Raw genomic sequence first — 21,345 nt, 5'->3', positions numbered from 1 at the left:
TCCAGGATCACACCCCAGGCTGCAGGAGGCGCTAAACCACTGTGCCACAGGGGCTGCCCCTGAAATCACTTCTTAATTTAGCATCTGGTAGTGGTTTATCCACTTCTCTCATTAATGATATGATAGAGTAAAATACTGGACCAGGTACCGTAGCTTAGGGGCATGTTTATACTTTACAGGAACCAGAAAAAGGAGTAGAACAAAATCATTACCAAACCTGGATAAACTGTCTTTTAGGATGATTCAATCCATTATGATAAATCTTCTGACCTTTACTTAGTGTGTTCCTTACAGGCCCTGCTCCTAATTAAGGTATGCACTGGATGGTAGATAAAAAATCTGATGGGAAGGCTGTTGCCCCTACTGTATATTAACAAATCTGGATTCTGGGTGTCTCAGTTCAAGAAAGGGATCCAGATGAACGGACAGAATTAGCTTAGTTAAGTTTAGAAGACAAGTCTAACCATAGTGACTCATCCAGGGGCAGTGACCCTAAGAGGCCCACCTTGGGACAGCTTGAGAGCTGTCTTCTTATTTCTCTATCTTTTTTTAAAAAGATTTTATTTATTTATTCACGAGAGACTCACACAGAGAGAGAGGCAGAGACATAGGCAGAGGGAAAAGCAGGCCCCATGCAGGAAGCCTGACGTGGGACTCGATCCCGGGTCTCCGGGATCACACCCTGGGCTGAAGGCAGCGCTAAACCGCTGAGCCACCTGGGCTGCCCACTCTTATTTCTTCATAATAGCTACAGTATTTCTAAAAGTAATGACTAGCTTCCCTCAATATACAAGATGTTTTAAGTATGGTTACAAAAGGACACCAAAATCCCCGCAAATCTGCACAATGGACAATACATACTCAAAATCATAAACACACATTTGAGAGGCCAGGCCAGGTTTTAAACCAGACATAAAACTGGCTCACAAGCACTTTAAATACCTGTACTCTGAACAAAAATGTATTTGTAAACGCTAGTAAAATGAAAATTTCTGTCCCGGAATAGTTCCCGATAACAACCTAGTGAACGATGTCACTGGATCTAGGAAAACAGGATCCAGGAATCTTCAAAGAAATCTCCAGAGGCCCTGTAGCTATTTTCTTATTGGCCATATATAGTCAACAATTTAGTTTTTTGAAAAATATGTATGCAGAAGCTGAAGGCAGTAAAGAGTAGAGAAAATCTGAGAAACCAAAGGTCACTTTGGCCATGGTCTTAACTATAAGCACTGAAGACTCACTTAAAGCATCTTCTCCTTGGTTAAGAGGTTAGAGGATGAGTGAATGAATGAATGAATGAATGAGAAGCCAGGGCACATGGCCACAGGGCACACTTACGCAGTTCCGTTTCTTAGACCAAAAGGAGCCCTGTCTTCACTACTGACAGAGTAGACATCATAGCACTCTTTAATCTCATCTCTTAAGTCCTGGGGGATAGAACAGGATCCATTTCTGACTTTGAGTTGCCGGATACGTGGTACGCCTAACAGGAGGTTCTCATAGTAGATAAAACTTCGGTTGTCAGCTTCGGTCCTGTTGCCGGGCTGTGTCTTCCAGTACAGCCCATCCAATAAGGCACCTTCTGTGAACTGAAAAAAAGGGAAACATTTTGGAAAAGTTTTCTGAAAAGCTCCAAGCCTAGTGGTTCCTTTCTCTTTCCTGGAATGTTTGCAAGACCAACAGTTTGGCAACTCTGTAAACATGGTAGAGTGACAAGGGTAGGTTTTGCTGTCAGAAAGACTGGGGTTGGATCTTGCTCCATTGCTTGCTGGCTATGAGGCTCCAACTTTGAGCCAAGGTCCCTGCATTATTTTATCCATTCTCTGCATGGCTGCTGCCCTGGTACCCAGTGGGTGTTTAAAAAATGGCAACTCTGATTTTTGCTCTAGGACTAAAGGTAGGGGGTGTGGTTTACATAAATGCACAACCATGATCAATTTTACTTTCTCTTAGTAAAACAACATGTCACATAACATAATCATGGTTCCAAACTTGTTTGGAGAGGAAAAGCTACAGTTTTGAATACCAGTCTGCCATCTGGTGGATCTTTTAAGTGTCTGGATTATTTTGTCATATGGTGAACTCTCTTAACTGCCCCGGCCCCTGCTTTTAGAGCCAGGCATTCATTACCATGGAATTGTGTCCATGTGAGAAGTCTCTCATTAGTTTGCCTATGGGGAAGAAGTAGCTGTTTCTCAGTGTCTTATCCTTAACAGACAATCAGTAGAGACGGATTGATTTGCTTGAACAGAGGGGAGAGATTCACATTTTACTAATGTGATTTTGGATGCCAAGTATTTTGAGGCATCAGTATTAATGGGTTCATATGGTCCAGTTTCCTCTATCTTTACAACCACCAGCTCTGATCCCAGGGCTTAGGAAGAGTTTTAGAAAGCATCTCTGCAGGAAGAAACAATTCTTTCCTCTCTAATTGCTCTTCTATTTTTCTTAGGTTCTGAGCACCGTACCTCCCAGATCAGTTTAACATTTCTCCTTTGGTGTCACTCATAGTTTATCCTCAGTTACTGTGTTGGATTGTGTGATGATTTGGGAAGGGGTTGGGTTGAATTTCACATTAGAGATCTCTGAAAGAATGTGCCTGCCTTGATCAGGTGCTGTTCTAGGGTACATGCCATCATCAACAAAGAGACAAAAGACAAAAAACAAAGCAAGACAAAACAACCAAATTTTGCCCTTATGGGCTATATATCCTAGGAGATACTCAACAGATATTATCTGAATCATGGATGACTGAATTATAGGCTAGGCTGAGAAAAGGCCAGTCAGGTTAGAAACAAGTCAATTTTTCTTACTCCCTAACCATCTGTAAGCATGCTGAATCTTTATCTCCTCATCTACCACCAGGGCATAATATTAGCACTTACCTTGTATGGTTACTATGGGATTAAAAAAAGTGAGGTATGTAACACTCAGCATGGGGCAAGGGACACACAAGGTTCTCAATAGAACCATAATTTCTAACAGCCCATCATAACCTACATCTCTCACAGTGTGAAGCACATAGTTGGTCCTATAGATACTGCTGACGTGAATTTATGAAACCAAATGAACAATTTTCAGTGATATAGAGGTACTTTGAAAGTCATTTGCAAATACCTTCCAGAAGTCTTCCATTGAAGAAAGAGTTTTAAAGTTTGTTTTCTCTGTTTTGGACACTGGGGTGTCTAAGAAGAGTTGTGACATTATCCGGGTATAGTAGTACACACTGGAGCTCATCATCCCATAGGTCACTGGAACATAGAAGAAGCCACATGAACCCTGAAGTGGCATTTGCACACATACTCACTCCCACACTGTCAGTGGGTGGGCAGGTAGTCACAAACATTCTGCTGTGTCCCTTGCCTTCTTTGCCTTTATCATTCTTCTAGGATCTCTCCCTAGCCCTCGGGCCTATAAAAGAAATAATATTCGTTTATGTGAAACAAAGCTGGCTTACTACAGAGCATCAAGTTAAGATCAAGCACCTTTACTTGACATCAAGCCACACCCCTTCCATGAAGATCTGCCAATTACATCAGCCATTCTAAATGGTCCTAGCAGCAGTTAGGGAAGATAATTTATAGGCTTAGTAGGTCACAAGGAGATCAGATGTTGCATCTTGGCCATGCTTACTCCTTACTGTGTGACCTGTGCAAGCTGTTTAAACCTTCTTTTCTTTTCCTTTCTTTTTTCTTTTCTTTTCAAGTAGGGTCTTGAACTTGTGACCCTGAGGATCAAGACCTGATCTGAAATCAGGAGTTGGATGCTTAACTGACTGAGCACCCAGGCCCCTGAGCTGCTTAACCTTCTGAGCTTCAGTTTCCTTTTCAGTAGGACAGGGATAATTAGCTATCCCATGAGAGTTTCTGGTGCTTACATAAAAATAGTAACTAAAAATTACCCAGTACAGTGGCTAAAACTTAAATGTCCAATAATGATAGTTCTTCCTCCTTCATCAGCTTGCTATAACACATCTATTAAAATTTTCAGCATTTTAATGAGGGTTGTCTTAACACTGGACTCTGATGACCGCATGTGCAATATGCTATAATTCCTAAAACTAACTGATGAAAAGCTTCAAGGGGAAACGCTTCTCTTTATACTTTTTTTGACCACAGAAGTTTTACACTTCTTTTAACCATAGTTCTCAACATTTAGCAGGTGATAAACACTTAGCTGACTGTAATAATCTTCAGGCTTCATAAAACGCATTTTAAAACCTTGTATTAAATGATTTGGGGATTAAGTGCTATTTAGTAGAACCTCGTCTTCACATAGTTTCCTTCCCCATTGAGCAGCATAGAAAATCAAGATGATTTAAAAAGAGAAGTAGATAATAGTGATTCAAACACAAGTGTGTTTTAGAGTCCACCTCAAGCAGTCAATGGATTAATAAATATACAGTCACAAGGCTTATGTGCTTTATCTGGAAGGGAAGGAACATTTTCTGGTCTCCTTATTTCCCTCACCTGTCCTCGCATGACCTGCAAACTAGAACATTCCTCTCAAGTGTTATAGGACCTGCCACTTCTCAAAACTATACTGGGCCAGAGATAAGGGTTTAGACTTGTAATCCATTCACATTTATGAGACAAAGTGCTTATGAAGATAAGCAAGGTATGACCTCTGTCCTCAAGAAGAGAAACTACTAAGTTTCCCTGAGAATAGCAATGCTCACCTAGCACCCATTGAGGGGTGGACAAGGTACAATGAACTCCACGAAAGCTTTCAGTGGATCCAGAGACAGTTGAGGGAACAAAACTGATATGATGCTCAAAAGGAGTAGTGAAGGATCCCCAAAACTGAATAAGCGATTATTAAGTTGAAATTAACAATTAACTTGAAATTAGAATTTGCTTTGGATTAATTAATATAAAGGATTCTCAAATGTTTTTACCTGTGGGTTTGTTTTAAAAAGAATTATGACAAGTGATCTAAGATTTATAAATATGCTAGTTATATATGTGCATAAATATTTTAGCCACAGATTAAGAATTATAACTCTTTTGTTTTCCTATATTTTTAATATCAAGTGCTTTTGAAATTATCAGGACCTGTATGAAATTTCATGGCTTCAGTAAAAGGAAAGTGATGCCTTCCCTTGGCTATTGAGCACCATCTGTTGGACATCTAGAGAAATAATGTCACCTAGCTTTAAAGGGATGATTACTCCAGCACATTCAATCAGCAAATAGTAACTCAGCCCGTCCTTGTGCCAGGTCCTAGGCTACTCCATGGGATAGCTTTGAGTGACAGCTCCGTACACTCCAGCAATCACCTAAACCATGAGTCCATGTAGGGGGTAACTAAAAGACCCCTGGGATTTGGAAGCAGAATGATTTGGGTTTGGGTTTCCGCTTTGCTTCATCTTGAATGTCTGCCTCTGTGTTCATGATAGTGGGTCTCAGTGTCTTGGGATCTCAGACAAATAATTTCTCTGAGCTCGAGTTTCATTGACAAGAAAGTGGGTATAATAACATCTAGGGCTTTTGCATAGTTCAATGGGAGAAATGTATGTGAAGACATTTTGCACAATGTCAAATGCAATAGAAATACAAGACTGTTACATCATTTTCTCTTCAGTTCTTGATGGAGAAAGCACACTTGGAAGGTGGCATTCATTCACTCTTTAAATGATCTGACTCATGAAGAAAAAAACTACAGTATAAAAAGATAACCTTAAATGAGGAACAGAAAGGAAGAGAATGTTAAAAAATATAACGTAAAGGACAGATATGTCCTATGTGTATACATATCTTCTACCATATAATCACTGTCTTCATTTCCAAGTTCCCTTTTTCATAAAATAAGCCAGAATAAAAAATATCACACATCACCAACTAATCAGCATGTAATATAAATAAAGCTGTCCTAAACACATGCTTGATTTCAAAATAGGCAATGGACACTATTTTACCCTTAATATTGCTGAAGAAAATGAAGGCTCAAAGACTAAAAACAAATAAAGAAGACTGTACTATAAAAACTTCAAATCCTTATAATAAAAAGCAAAGAATTTTCCAATATAACAAGACAAACAGAAACATGGAAAATAACAAAAAATCCCCCATGAAAACCAAAACAGCAATGTTTTAAAAATCACAAATGCAGAAAATTAATTTAATTTTTTTCAGAAAATTAATTTTAAAAGGATTAAGCAAACAGAGATAAAGCCACACCATCTAAAAATGAAAAAAAACAAACAAACCTGTTTTCTCTTAATAACTCTTGGACCAAAGAGGAAATCAAAACTGCCACACAAATATAAATACATCAGATGTAAAGACAGTAGAATCCAGTATTCCAAGGCCATCTGCCACAAAGCAAAGCCATCATCCTGACCAGAAAACCAAAATTCTTTGCTAGCTCTGTGCTGTACCACATCCTCATAGCAACATGGTAGAGATGAAATAAGAACAGATATTTGAAGAGACTTGAACGAACTAGTCTAACAATCTAGGGTGAGGAGTGCAGTGATAGAGGTAGGCCTGGGACACCAGCACAGCTCAGGGAGAGGGGTAGTGGATAAAGGCTTCTCGATGGATCTGCCTCTTGCGCTGATCTTGAGGGCTGAGGAAGAACTGAATAGACCAAGAGGAGAAAGCCTACGCCAAGGGCTTTCTGAGACTCACAGTGGTTTGATATGGTTGAAGTAACAGGTGTTCACAGGGAGTGGCAGATGGGAAGAGGCAAAGATGGTATAATGAAGTGCACTTGATTATGTCAGGATTTTAAACTTTATCTTGAAAGTGAGGTGATTATAGCATGTTAAATGGAAGAGTGACCTGGGTTAATCTGGTTTCAGAGACAGCAGTCTGGAAGTAGTGCCTGGGAGTGCTACTAAAAGTCCAGGTATTCGGGCATCTGGGTGGCTCAGTCAGTTAAGCATCTGCCTTCAGCCTAGCTCATGATCTCAGGGTCCTGGGATCAAGCCCCACGTGGGGCTCCCTGCTCAGTGAGGAGCTGCTCCTTCCTTTCCCTCTGCCTGCCTCTCCCCCTGCTTGTGCTCTGTCAAATAAACAAAATCTTAAAAAAAAAAAAAAAAAAAAAAAAGTCCAGGTATTAGATCCCAACCAATCTTCAGTCTAATGGCATTGAGTCAGCTTCTTAAAATTTAAACAAATCTTGTCACTCCCTTCCTTAAAACCGTAGCTTCCCTCTATAAACTGCTAACCAAAGCCTAACAAACCTATAGGGTCTAACCTCTAACCGCCTTTCTTTCCATCCTCATCTGATGTTACTCTAACAACTGTCTTCACTCAGCTTCTGGAACGTTCTGAGCTCTTTCCTGCCTCAGAAACTTCACTCGTGCAGTTCTTTCTTCATCTGACTGGCTCTCACTCTTGATTTAGGCCTCAGAGAGGCCTTCTCTGTAGGGGAATCTCTTCCTCAAATGTCTTCTTTCATATTACTTCCACATTTAAGGGCAGGGCCTCAATCTGTTTTTAATTAAATTACTGAACAGTTAAATGAATGAATACATGAATAATCCAGGATAGAGATGATAAAGGTTAAAATAGGGATAATAGTGATGTATGAAGGAAGGCAGATTTGAGAGGCACTAAAGAGCAAGAATTAAGTGGAATGATCCCATGAGAAGAATGAGGGAAAGCATCTAGAATGATGCCCAGCTTTGGAGAGAGGCATCGTGTGGGTGATGTTAACATTAGCCAGAGAGAGAACATGAGTGAAGTAAGTTTGGATGGGGAGAATGATGAGTCCAGGGTTAGGAATGTTAGAGATGAGATGTCTGGGAGATATATCAGTGGAGAGGCCTGGTAGAATTTGGCACAAGGTTTGTAGTTCATGAGCCAGGTCTAGGGGGAATCTGGAGTCAAAGTACCAGTTGAAGCTCTGGAAAAGATCACCTGAAGAGAAAGCCAAAGACACAATCACAGAGAATAGACTGGCTAAATGTTTCATTAAGAAAAAAAACTAAGGAAGTGAATAAAGCAAGGAGAAACACAGGAAGAGAAAGATTCCTGGAAGCCAAAGAGAAGCTTCTAGAAAGCCAAATGCCATTGCCATAGGACCAAATGCCAGAAAAAGCCTGAAAGGAGCCCATAAAATTTGGCAATTAAGAGGTCCCTAAGCAACTCTGCTGAGGCTTTTCAAGAGGTAGAAGTGAGAATACACAAGAGATGAATTAAACTGATTAAAACTTCCAAATATTTTAATCTAGATTTGGTTAAAATTTGAAGGAAATTTTGGTTAAAATTTGAAGTGACATTTTGATGGAAACCTAAGGGCTAAAGTCTGGTGACATAAATGGTATTGTGAATGCCCATACTGAGCTAGCTATTACCTTGTCCTTTATTTTTATTTTAATTTTTTTAAATAAGATTTTATTTATTTATTCATGAGAGACACAGAGACAGAGAGAGGCAGAGACACAGGCAGAGGGAGAAGCAGGCTCCATGCAGGAGCCTGACATGGGACTCGATCCTGGGTCTCCAGGGTCATGCCCTGGGCTGAAGGCAGCGCTAAATCACTGAGCCAACCGGGCTGCCCTTATCTTTTTTAAAACAGGAGAGAAAGATATATAATATTTACATGTGTTATCATAAAGACATAAAGAAGAGAAAGCTCTGCACATGGGAGAACAGACCACGTTTAAATTAATATTTATGCAAGAACACACATTTCTTATCATTGTAGTTTTGTTCAGTTAATTGAAAAGGACAGGGAGCTTTCTGACCATAGGCAGTCTGTAACAGTTACTTTCCATGGACTTGCAACCTGTGGTCTTAAGACCGACCGTGTTTGCTGTGGGAAGCTGTTGGAATGTTTGTCAACGGAAACTGAATTAGCTTCCCACCAATTTGATGATTAACCCACAGACTTTCACTTCCCTGACCTACTTATCAACAATTAAACTGCGTGAATTCTCTTGTAATTAGGAAAACAATCTTTAGGTTAGACAATCATCTCCGCAAGATTTTTAGAAGTAAAATAAAATCTTCATTTCTTTTTTAGTGAGGAATAACTGATACGTAATGCTGTGTAAGTTTAAGGTATTCAACCTGTTGATTTGATTCTATTTACTTCTTTTTTTTAGAATACAAAGCAAAGCCTCCTGCTTCCAGAGATAAAGAAATGGAGACACATAGATTTCCTCTTGTAAGAGCTCTTCCTGTCCTAGGGTATATCATGCTGTTGTTCATTTCTCCAGTTTCATTACTTCTTTGTATACTAGTTAAAGACTTTCTCACATTAATTGATTACATTTTCTATTTGTGAAATATGTTATATTTTCTACTCTGTACTATTTACTGAGGCCTTGGTATTTTTCTCAGTGCTTTGTGGGTTACACATGTATTAAACTATTAATCCTTTGTAATATTTCTTAGAAATATTCTTTAGAATTGTTTTCTGCCTTTTAATTTTGTCTATTTCTTTAACATAGAAATACATTTCTATGGTGCTAACTCAACTAACTTTTATGATTTCCATTATTATGTTTAAACAGGAAATTTGAGAAATTTTAAGAGAGAGCAGAAGAAAAAGAAGAAGCAAATGTATTTTTATCATAGATTCACTGGACTTATTTGGTCTTTTCCAAAGATCCTTAATACTACTATTTATCTCCTTTAAGTTTAGCATCTAAGTCACACAAAGAAATAGTTACTACTTATAACAGTAACCCATATTCAAGTAAGTATTTTGATGATGAATTCATAGCAACCTTAGATTTCAAGTAAGAATAAATTCTAAATTACAGAGAAAGTGGGATTATCTAGTTCTCTCCTCTGGGTTAAGTAGACTGCTTTTAAAGACATAGGGGCTTAGAACTAACACTGGTAAGATGGAAAATAGCTCTTGATGAACACTCAGCTGCTCCATATGAATCCCCAATTAGAACCTATAGTTCTTAGAAACTGCTGATGAAACAATTCAGCCATTGTCAACTATCTCTGGGAAGAATTTCGTTCTTCTTATTTTTTCTATGACAGATAGTATCCTAGGATCTTTTGGTGTGTTATTCCCAATCCTCACAAAATCTTTCTTTTCTTTTTTAAATATTTTATTTATTTATTTATTTATTTATTTATTTATTTATTTATTTGAGAAAGAGAGAGAAACTGTGGGGAGGGGGCCACAGAGGGAGGAGGAGAAGTAGACTCCCTGCTTAGCAGGGAGCCTGCTGCCATGCAGAGGGCTTAATCCCAGGACCCTGAGATCATGACCTGAGCCAAAGGCAGATGTTTGACTGACTGAGCCACCCAGGTGCCTCACAAAATCTTTCAAAATAAGTATTTTACAGATGAGAAAACAAGGGTTCAGAAAGATTAAATAACTTGCTCAAGCTCACCTAGTATGTAAGTAGTGGAGCTGGGATTTGAACCCAGATATCTGTTGATGTAAAAAAATCTGTATGTTCCCTAGTATGTCAACTGCCTTCCAGAACCCCATCTACTTCATATTGAGAGCTTCCGATATGCAAGGCATATGGTTAAGTACATTATCTCATTTACCCACACAGTAATGTTTGATATTACTGGTCATTTGATATTGATACTGCTGGCAAGATTTAAAAACCAGTAATTAAAAAGATGGTTTTTGAGCAAAGGGAAAGAGCTTAATCACTAGGAGCCAGTAAGGCTTTGGTAGGAGCAAATCATGTCTGCCTATCCTCAGTTCATTTTTATTTTTTATTTTATTTTTTTTTATTTTTTTATTTTTTTATTTTTTTTTAAATTTTTTTTAAATTTTTGTTTATTTATGATAGTCACAGAGAGACAGAGAGAGAGAGGCAGAGACATAGGCAGAGGGAGAAGCAGGCTCCATGCACCGGGAGCCTGATGTGGGATTCGATCCCGGGTCTCCAGGATCGCGCCCTGGGCCAAAGGCAGGCGCCAAACCGCTGCGCCACCCAGGGATCCCCTCAGTTCATTTTTAATTTGGTCCACAGCTGATGGTAGAAGATGGTGGAGTTATTCAGATAGGCATTTGAAAAAGTCTTTATTATCCTATTTCTTGAACATTCTGAGCTAGATGATAATATAATTCAGTGAACTCCACTCAGAGAGCTTTGACTAATAGATGATGTTCTTAGACCAATCTTTCTTGATTTGCTAATTAATCAGGATAAAGACATGGGTTATATCAATTCTGTTGATTCAGTGAAGTCAAGAGGAATAGCTGATACATGAATGAATCTAGAACCAAAATAATTTCAATGGACAGAATAAATGAGATGAAATTTAACATAGCTGAAAGGGAAGTCCTCAACTGTGTTCCAGGAAAAAGTGTTCAAATGCTAGATGGGGGACACAGTGATTTATGTTTTTTTGTGAAGAGACTGAGGAATGATTTATGTGAAAAATCAGGTGATGGGAGGATGCATGAACCACAGACTTGTATCTGACTGAGGACACCCATGGCCTCACTCTTCTACTCTTTGCTCATGAGGCTCCTACTTTGCTTTCAAAGGGACATGATAAACAGAACATGTGCTGGAGGAAGTTTCTGTCATGTGAGTACTCAAATTACATGACCAACAGTTAAAGGAACCAGAAAGGTTTAACCTAGAGAAGACTTAAGGGAGGCTAAATGTCTGTCACCAAACTTCTGATGGGCTAAATTGGAGACGAACATGGAAAAGGTGCTTGGGATAGATGGGCCTGGAGGCAGGAACTAAGAAAGGAAGTTAGGATAGACATGGCTTCATGTAAGGAAGAACTTTCTAACATAGCTAGAGCAAAATGAAATGAACTATTTCAAAGAAGTCCCTTAACTTGGAACGCTTGCTCAATCAGACACAGGAGGACTGACCATTTGGTAAGGAAGCTGCAGGGGGAGTTTTAGCATTCAGTGGAGATTTGATCATATGGTTGCTAAGATCCCTTCTTAACCAGAGATTCTACAATACTCTGAAAATAAAACTTTACCTACGTAAGATATGTAGCTCCAGATACAAGAAAATAAAAGTGATTAGTGTGAAAAAGAACAAAAAGCTTTAAAAATTCTAAAGTAAATGAGAAAATACTAATTATATGACTCAAGGCATGTTTCCTAGATAATTCCAGCTATTCAGTTTATTTATCTGGCCTAGTTCTCAAATTTGTCAGTACATCTGAAAACTCACTTTCCCGGGCCAAATCTGGAAAGCTCTGATTTAGCAGATCTGGGCAAACTGTAATTTTTAAAAATTCTTCTTGGTGATTCTGATGCTCAAGTAATTTGGGGGGGGGGCACTGAAAACCTAGACTTCCCTATAGGGGTACTTATATTTTGTATAAGAAATATTTATGTATGTATGTGTCTGTGTCATGCTTGAAAAAAACTTAATAATGATTCTAATCAATCTGTTAATATTTAAGGCCACTGTAGTTTAATATTTAAGCAGCTATGCAGGGAACAAATTCTACTTCAGTATTCAAAGCTCTAACAGCTTAGAACATAACAATTAAAAAGATCACATCTCTGGCTATACAACTTTTAATATAATGAATAGATCTTTACTACTTTTTTCAGGATTTCTATCTTAGAATGTTATAAAAAGTAATGACATTCCTTCCTCAACAAATAACAAAAAAAAATCGAGAAAATGGATGTTATTCACACATACATACATTCTAACTTAAAAACCTTCTTTTATTCTCAAGTTCCCACTTGGATTGGCAAAGTCTCAGAAAATGCAAAAAGAAATCATTCCCTGTTAAAGCTCATTAAGAGCTGACTAGTATTAATAAAAAACTTTCTGTGGGGATAGTATATAAATTGACATTCAATTTCTTAAAATTATAAATATTGATACTTAAATGATTCCTCAATCCTTTATGTTTAACTTACATGAGTGTTTTTTAATTGTTTTTATAAATCTAATACTTTTTTTTTTTTTAAAGAGATTTTATTTATTTATTCATGAGAGACACAGAGAGAGAGAGGCAGAGACACAGGCAGAGGGAGAAGCAGGCTCCATGCAGGGAGCCCGATGTGGGACCCGATCCCGGGACTCCAAGATCACACCCTGGGCCAGAGGCAGGCGCTAAACCGCTGAGCCACCCAGGGATCCCTAATACATTTAAAAAAAAAATTTTTTTTTTTTTAAATTTATGATAGTCACACAGAGAGAGAAAGAGGCAGAGACACAGGCAGAGGGAGAAGCAGGCTCCATGCAGGGAGCCCGACATGGGACTCGATTCCGGGTCTCCAGGATCACTGCGCTGGGCTGAAGGCAGCGCTAAACCGCTGAGCTACCTAGGCTGCCCTAAAAATGTTTTTAAGGAAGCTCTTTGCACTTAGTCAATTAAATTCAAGGTGGTCAATTTTAATGTAATAAAAATGGCCTTATTAAATCATTGATTAAATTTTGATTCTCTCCATATACAAAGAAGGGGATTCTTTTCAAGATTGGTGGTAATTTTTAAGCATTTCTAAGTATACACTATAGGAATGAAGTCCTTTCCAGGAGTATGGTAAGAGGTCCTGGTTGTCATAAAGCTCCTTCCTTGTCTGTTCTCATAAAGGGCTTTGGAGAGAACACGACAGAACTCCCATCATCCAACACCCTTTGATTCAGAAGATAAATCCATTGTCTGTGACTTTCTGGACTTTGAAGCAAATGGCTTCTAAGACTTGTCTTGTCTAAGGCTTGACTCCCCTCCTCTCCCAGAGGATGCTCAGACATCCTAAAAGAAGAGGGGAAGAAGAAAGAGATGGGTCTGCAGTAAGTTTCCTGTAGAGTGAAGGCCGGTGATCACTGAAGATTTGGAAGGCATTATGAATTGAACAAAGGAACCTATAAAACAAACACATCCAGATCCAAAAGATTGGGACTAAAAAAAAAAAAATATATATATATATCTTCATAAAAGTTATGTTAGCTGACATTATTTGTATTTCCTGAATTTGTTAAACATGGAAAGTCATTTTGCTGAAAATAATTCTTACATAGACTTTCCGTTAATTGATGTAAAAGTGATGAGAGTGTATTTATCAGGAAATCTAATACAAAAGTCCTTTTACTTGGTTTCTTGCTATCTGGCAGGTTACCACATACATCTCATAGTGAAAATGGTCATGACTGACAATGAACTGATCAATCAGATAATGCTGAATTTTAATCAATGTTTACCAGAGGGGAGAAGAGAGCTTTACCAGATTCTAAACGAAAACTGAAAATGGAAAGCTTCTGAATGAACCCCTCTGATGCACATACAATTCCTTTCAATTATGGTTTTGACAGGTCAAATATTTTTAAAACCTCTCCTTGAGTAGGAAGAAATGTCCTACTTACATATGCACAAGACTATGAGAAAAAGGAGGTATGTGGCCATTTCCCGTAAAACACTTTTAAGATACTTCTCTCGGCTGGTGTTGCTTTCTTCCATGAGTCTCGTTCCCCAGAGACCTTTAAAAAAATAATGAAAAATATGATATTTTATTTTTAAAAATTTCATGAATGGCAAAGAAAAAACATAAAATAAATAGTAATAAATAACAGTAAGATAAATAAACCTTTAAGGGGGATTCTCCTTTATTTATTTTTTTTGCATGCTCTGAATGTAACTAAGAAATTGTTTTAGCAGGAATGTCTTTTATTTAAGAATGCATCAGCTTCTACTGTCCCTCCAGACGTGCATAACGTAAGGCGGCAATCTGATCATTGTCCAAACTCCCAATCTCATCAGAAAATGTTTTAGTAAAAATTTATAAAGAGAATAGGAAATGAGGACACCCTAGAAGAACATATTAAATAACTGTGCACACATCCGCTCTTCCTGTATGGGAGAGGACACAACCTGGCAATTATCCTATTACTAAACCTAGTTAGGACATGATGTAACTTAATGGCACATGATACCTTTTGGATCACCCCTGATTAAAAGAAAGCCTGGTTGGAGCATCATTTTACTATGGAGACATCCATCAAACTTCTAGCATGGTGGCATGAAATCTTGCTACTCTGTACCCATCCTTCTCCTTTAAGACATTTAGTGCTTAGCTTAGCAGATTTAAAAAATGCTAATTAACATATGATCTTTAAATTAAAAGCAACCATCATCCAACTTCTCTCTCTCTTTGGAGAAAGAAAAAAATCAGCAACCATGTTCCATATTTCAGCAGATGGAAAAAGTGTTGGGCTGGCTGAGCAGGGATGACATAACCCTCCGTGAGCTTGCTGGAGGCAGTTACTGCAGTTCTGGACTCGCTCAGCGCAGACATGGTGGCCATCCAAAACCCCCATTAATGAACACTGCGGTAAAATCACATTGCTGGTTACTTGGAAGAGCCTTCATGTGTTCCAAAAAAGACAAACTTCGCAATCCTTTCACTTAGATTAGGTCGGGTATGAATGGCAGCCAACCTGGCCCCAGCATCCTGCCTCATACTTTTATTCCACAGACTTTAACCCCTCTGATCCTTGAAAATCACCCAGCCACTTAAGCCACCATCAAGCCACACAGAGAACAGGGAAAAAATGGTCTAGGCTTTTACTCCATAGAGAGGACTCCATCACCAGTGTTTATGTATTTTTTAAGTCTTATAATAATAATATGTTAATACTACTCCTAAATTTGAGTATTTCATTTCCTTTTCTTTTTCTCTCCCAAATTTCCTTTAGGAAAATCAGCATCTGAATTCAAAGACACTGTGTTACGCATCATAGGTTTCAGCACACGGAAAGTAGAGCATGACTTATGACCAGGTTTGCTTCTGCCAAGATCTGGTAGTTGTCAGGGAATTACTCACTCAGAAGAAATGCAGCAAGCAGAATGTTTGTTCACTGAAACTCTATCATATTTAAAAATTATTATAAATTTAGATGACATGGAAAATTACCACTCAGAATAACACAGAGGCAGCCAAATATTAGGCTCAGTAGCCCTGGATGCAATCACACTATTTCTTTGGTTATATTTCATTTGAAGACCAGGTCTCAAATATACACGTAAGTAGAGATTACTGGTCTCTTTATCATCAGGAAAGACTGTTGTCTTGCCTCACTTGGTCAGTGATTTCACTCTTTCCCATGGTTTATAAACAATCGTGAACCAAGGAGTAGTCATGGTTCTTAATATTTACAAATGGTACTGCTTGACCTATAAATAGAAAAACCAAACTCCCGTCAAATTTTATTGAAGCTAAACGTGCAATGGTCTATGGCAATTTGAGCTCTCAAATGAAACATTTCAAATAAAAAGAAACAAAGTCCCCTTAGTACTATTTTTATATAATATACTTTATGCATTCCATTGACTTTTTCCTAATTAGTCTATCTACTTCCTCAAAATTTCATCCAATTTCCCCACTGGGTGTATATGTAAGGTCTGTCTGAGGACCCAGGGACCTCTTTACATTCTGATGGCTGAGAAATGGTTACTTTTACAAATAGAAAAAATTGCTGACCTATAAGTAACTATATTTAGCAGAGCTGATAAAAAAAAAAAAAAAGAACGGTTAAAGTCACAGCTGACACCCAAAATGGCAGCATTCTTCAAAATCAATTGTTGTCTTTTCCCATAATTGTCCTCAGTGGAGGCGGTACATGCCCAGCATTTCAGGCACTCACACTCAGTACAGAAAAGTGTCTCCAGCTGTTAGGGAGAATATGATATGAAGGGGACACCAAACAATATCCAACTTCTCTCATGTTAAAGAAGTTGTTTGGGCAATGCCAGAGCCCAAAGTTGGAGTATTTCATGTAAACAGTGTATATTCCCCTGGGCAGTGGTACTTATGAATATGAATATAGAGAAACTCTGAGATGGATAATCCAAAATGCAAAAGATGTCTCAAATATAAGTTATTGACTCCCCTCCGCTCCCAGGAATACTTCCACAACTATTTTCATTTTGTAATATATAAAAAAAAATGACAGAATGATATAATGAAGCCCTAAGTACCTCTCACTCAGCTTCAACAATTATCAGCTCAATACCAAACTTGATTATCTAAACCCTCACCCACTCCTTCACAATTTGAAACTAATTCCAGCTACTGTAATCATTTCATCTTGAATAATTCAGTTCCATGGTTAAAAGATTCAGTGTGGCTCATGTGCCTCCCACTAACCCTGTCCCATCTGAAGTACACTAAACCCCCATGACTCATTGATCATGACAAGGTACAGCGTGGAATTCTGGAATCAATTGTGTAGAGGGCTTGGTCACATATGAACTGTGAGACCTCGTCTATCGTCATGAGCCTCCATTTCCTCAGCTGAAAATGGGATAAGAGTACCTCTTTGTGGGATTGCTCTGGGAATTAAAAGCACATAGAGTACTTGGAGGAGGTCTGTCTATAGCTCCAGAAACAGGTACAACTCTGAAAAAAGTCCTACTTCTGACATCTAGCTAGTCTCAATTTCAGAACAGTATAAACACCCAAATCCATATGAACTTTGATTTCCCTGTGAATAGCCCAACCACATTCTCATTGCATTTATATAATGAAAGAATTCTGGGTGTTTTTTTTTTTGTTGTTGTTTTGTTTTGTTTTGTTTTTTTGGTGCTCTGACACATGTGGGTCTTGTCTAGGAAGACAAACACAATCCTTCCAAATATTTATTTGAATTTGCAGGGCCATCTTTATAAAGGGAAGTGACTTTTTACTATTATTGGCCCATTTAATATAGAATATTCAGCTGCTACCTTCTATGTTATTGACTCCTGGATCTTAAATTCTTCGTCAGTCCTCTCCTGAGGCACAGACAAGCAGATGCCATAGCCTACAGCCAGTTCCACCTGCGTATTCCACAGACAGTTCATCCTCACATGCCCTACACTGAGATATTTTCTTTGTCTAGAAACCTACTTGCCCTGTTTGGGTTGATGGTATCAAGCCAGAAACACGGGTTTCATCCTAGGACAGGCCCTTCCCTTACATGGAGCTGGTCCACAATTCTGATGGCTTGACTGTCTGCCATCCAGCTTCCTTCTAACCCAGCTCCCATGCCTTCGCTGCAGCCTTTGTCTCCAAGCTAGCCCTCTTCTGGCCTATTCTCCCACCACCAAGCATGATCCTCCGCTTTCTCTACATTCTTGATAGGATCATCTGCAGTTTGACAGATGACCAGATCAGCCCCCTTCTTAAAGTCCCCACGAGCTCTAACTTTGTAGAGGAAAAAGTACCAATAAGCTACAGGCTTGCTAGGTCTGTCTTCTGCTATTTTCTCTCCTTCAATTCCCCCCTCATCCTTCAAAATACTAACCCAATGTTCACTTCCTCTGAACCTCCTCTGAGTAGAGCTGGTCCTTTCCTCTCTGGGCCCTTCCCATCCCTGGGACCCTGCACTGCAATTATTGACTTACACCTGTTTCCCCTACTAAACTGAGCTCCTTTAGAGTTCGGACCTCATATTATTCATCTCTGTATCCCCAGTACGCACCACAAAGGAAACTCTCGCAAATGTTTGTTGATGCACAAATTCTGTTACTGGCATAACCTTGCCACATATCCCACAGTAGCAACTCTCCCTCAAAAAAAATCCCCACAGCTATGGAAATACAAAATCTTGTTTGTTCAAAATTATAGTGCAAATAAACAAAAGAAAGGGAAGAAGTGATGGAGTGAGGTTTGGATTAAAAACGAAAGGAAAGTCACAATAGTCAAAAGGTGGAAGCAACCCATTCGTTCATCAATTGAAAAATAGATAAACAAAATGTGTTGTATACATATAATGGAATATTATCCACTTATCAAAGGGAATGAAATTTGTATATATGCTACAACATCGATAAACCTTGAAAATACTTATTTCACTAAGCGAAATAAGCCAGACACTAAAGGATAAATACTGCATGATTCCACTAATATGATGTATCTATATTAGAAAAATTCACAGAGACAGAAAGTGGAACAGAAGTTACCAAGAGAAAAAAAAAAAAAAAAAAAAAAAGAAGTTACCAAGAGAAGGGGAATGAATAGTGGTAATGGGTATATGAAACAGTCTGAAATGATGAAACAGTTCTGGAAATGGAGAGTGATGATACAACATAGTGAATGGGAGAGGAGGTATCTATTTGTTACAACAGCTTAGCCCACCTTGACCAATACAGCCAGTACTTTAGGATTTCTCCAGGAAAACAAAACCCCAAAATCCCAAGCATAGATGTTTAAAGTAACAATCTCAGGAAATGATTTTACCAAGTCGATACATCCATAGAACACACTCAATTCTAGAAATTTAGAAAATTGATAACTCGTGTAAAATGTCAAATTTTATTTTTGCACTAAAAAGGGTTTGCTAAGAAAAAAGTAAACAAGATTATAGGGGATATCATTAAGTTTAGGGACAGTCTTTAAATCCTTCAGCCATCCTCCACCTCCTTGGGTCAGACCTTCACCACTTCTTCACTGGCTGCCTCCTACATGGTCTTCCTGCCTCTCTTCCCTGCACAGCACACTGCCTTCTGATACTCCCTTTCTGCATGTTTCTGGTCCTGTTAAAAATTTGCAACTGCTTCCTAATACTTAGGAATATATTCTCAATTCCTCGGCTGGACAGTGTTTCCTATAACCAGGCCTCAAACACTACTTTATCATTTTACTCCTGCTAAGGAGATAGATCTATAAACAGCAAAAATGACTCTTTGTATCCAACTTGGATGTATGTCATTAAAGAACACCGAGTGTACTGAAGCTAGAAAAGACTTTGGAGATCAGGTTCAAGCCCTCCATTCTACAAATGAGGAACTGAGGCCCAGGAAATCTCAGTGAGTTGCATAAAATCATGAAGGCATAAGACCTCCAGGGAAGCTCCTGACCACTCACTCCAAGCTTGAGTAATCTCTCCTACCTTTAGAAATTGCAAATTACTTTCTGTTTTGATCCTAGGGTACTACTTATATAATGCATGCAAGATTTTTGTGGTCGGTATCCCATAAGGGGGAAAAGTCACAACTCATTCATGGTTACTGATTTTACTTTCCTTGGTTTCTGTCCATAGGAAAAGGTTCATGAAGGTGCTATTTCAGTTTTTTTTCTTTCTTCCTCCCTTTTTTTTTTTTTTTTTTGTGGGGTCGGGGAAACACCTGGTACAGTGCTAATTTCATAGTAGCAGCTAATTAAAAAAAAAGAACATAGCAGCTGCTAAATCGTTCAACAAATGTCACTTGTTTAATAAGTGATATGTTTAAAATTTTAGTATATTTAATAAAATAAAATTCATTCTAAAATTTTCTAAAATTAACAAGTTCCCAAGCCTCTTCTCCTACTAATTTAGACCACTGAAAAAGTTTGACTAAAAGTTCACTACAAGCTTATATATATATATATATATATATACTGTAAATTTTTTGAAAAAAATTTTTGAAGAAATACACTTGTATATACACTCATATAATAAAGATATATATTTCATTTCATTATATTCTATTGTTAAGTTTATTCAAACAAGGCTACATGTGTTATCAAATGCTTAAACGGAGTTAAAAGGATCATGACTTATTATTATTCCCTGACTTATCACCTGGGTTCTTTGTACAAGATTTGCAAATCTGATAGGGAAGAGTAGGGAGGGGAAGCTTTCAAGAGAAGTGAGAATGGAAACTCTTAAGAGTGGAGATTAAAATAATTTTAATGCTCCTAAGCAAATGCAACTCTTTCCCAAGGATGCCTCAGACAAAACGTTGCAAAAACACGATCCTCTCTGCTCCTGGAAAATCTGTGTCCTCTAAACAGGCACTGGCAAATTTGAAAATTCCTTTCCTGCCTTTGGAAAGTTGGGTGCACTGAACTCTGACACATGTACACACAGCTGGTATCTGGTGACTTCAGTGGGCTGTTAGAATTTCAAAGAACACGAATGTAGCTATTTAAAAAACACACTACCAAGTTTTTTAAACAATGTAACTTTTTCTTTGCAACTATTTTAGGAAAATGCCTAGATTAGCAATGGCTAATTAACTGTTTCCATGGACATTATTTTATTCTACTGTGGTGTTCTCAACAGCCTGCTCTCCCTCCAACAACCACACACATCACCAAAACAGTATCAGTGACAGCTCCATGACACTCGTCCCACAACTTGGGTGACACTACAGTTACCCTTTCCAGAATGGAATGAGGGGCCACGGGGCTTCCAGACCAGTGGACGACCCCAATCTACAGCTGCAATCTCCTTCAGTTGTGTCTGAATTTTCCTTCCTTTCTCCCCTACAAGAAGAGGATCTTCGGAGGCACCCTTGCGTCCTAATACGGCTTGACACTTAAATCCACAGGTAAAAAGAAATGCGCCGACGCATCTTTCCGAGGAGGGGTACCCCTACGTTTGCACGAACCCGGGCGCGGTGGAGGGCCTCCGCGGGTCCCGGAAGTGGGGCGCAAGCAGCGGAGGTGGGGTTCGCGCTCGCGGGGCGGGCGGGGGCACCAGGGCGCCGCGAGGTGGCGCCCCGG

General features: G+C 38.7%; 1 protein-coding gene and 1 long non-coding RNA gene across 3 annotated transcripts in view; one reads left to right on the top strand and one right to left on the bottom strand.

Moving 5' to 3' along the window:
* Nucleotides 1-21,345, top strand: part of LOC112645603 (uncharacterized) — a 46,547-nt gene that overhangs the window by 5,719 nt on the left and 19,483 nt on the right. The window contains exons 2-4 of the long non-coding RNA XR_007407711.1: nt 9,059-9,120; nt 9,470-9,654; nt 15,572-21,170. This is a non-coding gene — a long non-coding RNA (uncharacterized LOC112645603). The remainder of the gene's footprint in view (nt 1-9,058; nt 9,121-9,469; nt 9,655-15,571; nt 21,171-21,345) is intronic.
* PKD2 (polycystin 2, transient receptor potential cation channel) overlaps nt 1-21,345 on the bottom strand; it is a 54,420-nt gene that overhangs the window by 32,284 nt on the left and 791 nt on the right. For both annotated transcript variants that reach the window (XR_007407710.1, XM_025425258.3), the window contains exons 2-4: nt 14,243-14,356; nt 3,118-3,251; nt 1,339-1,589 (exon numbers count right to left, since the gene is read on the bottom strand). Coding sequence is in view for 1 of the 2 variants with exons in the window: in XM_025425258.3 (XP_025281043.3) it covers nt 1,339-1,589; nt 3,118-3,251; nt 14,243-14,356 (499 nt within the window). In the remaining variant the exon portion in view is untranslated. The remainder of the gene's footprint in view (nt 1-1,338; nt 1,590-3,117; nt 3,252-14,242; nt 14,357-21,345) is intronic.

This window comes from Canis lupus, chromosome 32 (genome assembly GCF_003254725.2).
Source record: "Canis lupus dingo isolate Sandy chromosome 32, ASM325472v2, whole genome shotgun sequence".
NCBI classification, from domain to species: Eukaryota; Metazoa; Chordata; class Mammalia; order Carnivora; family Canidae; genus Canis; species Canis lupus.
This window is presented reverse-complemented; position numbering and strand designations above follow the sequence as displayed.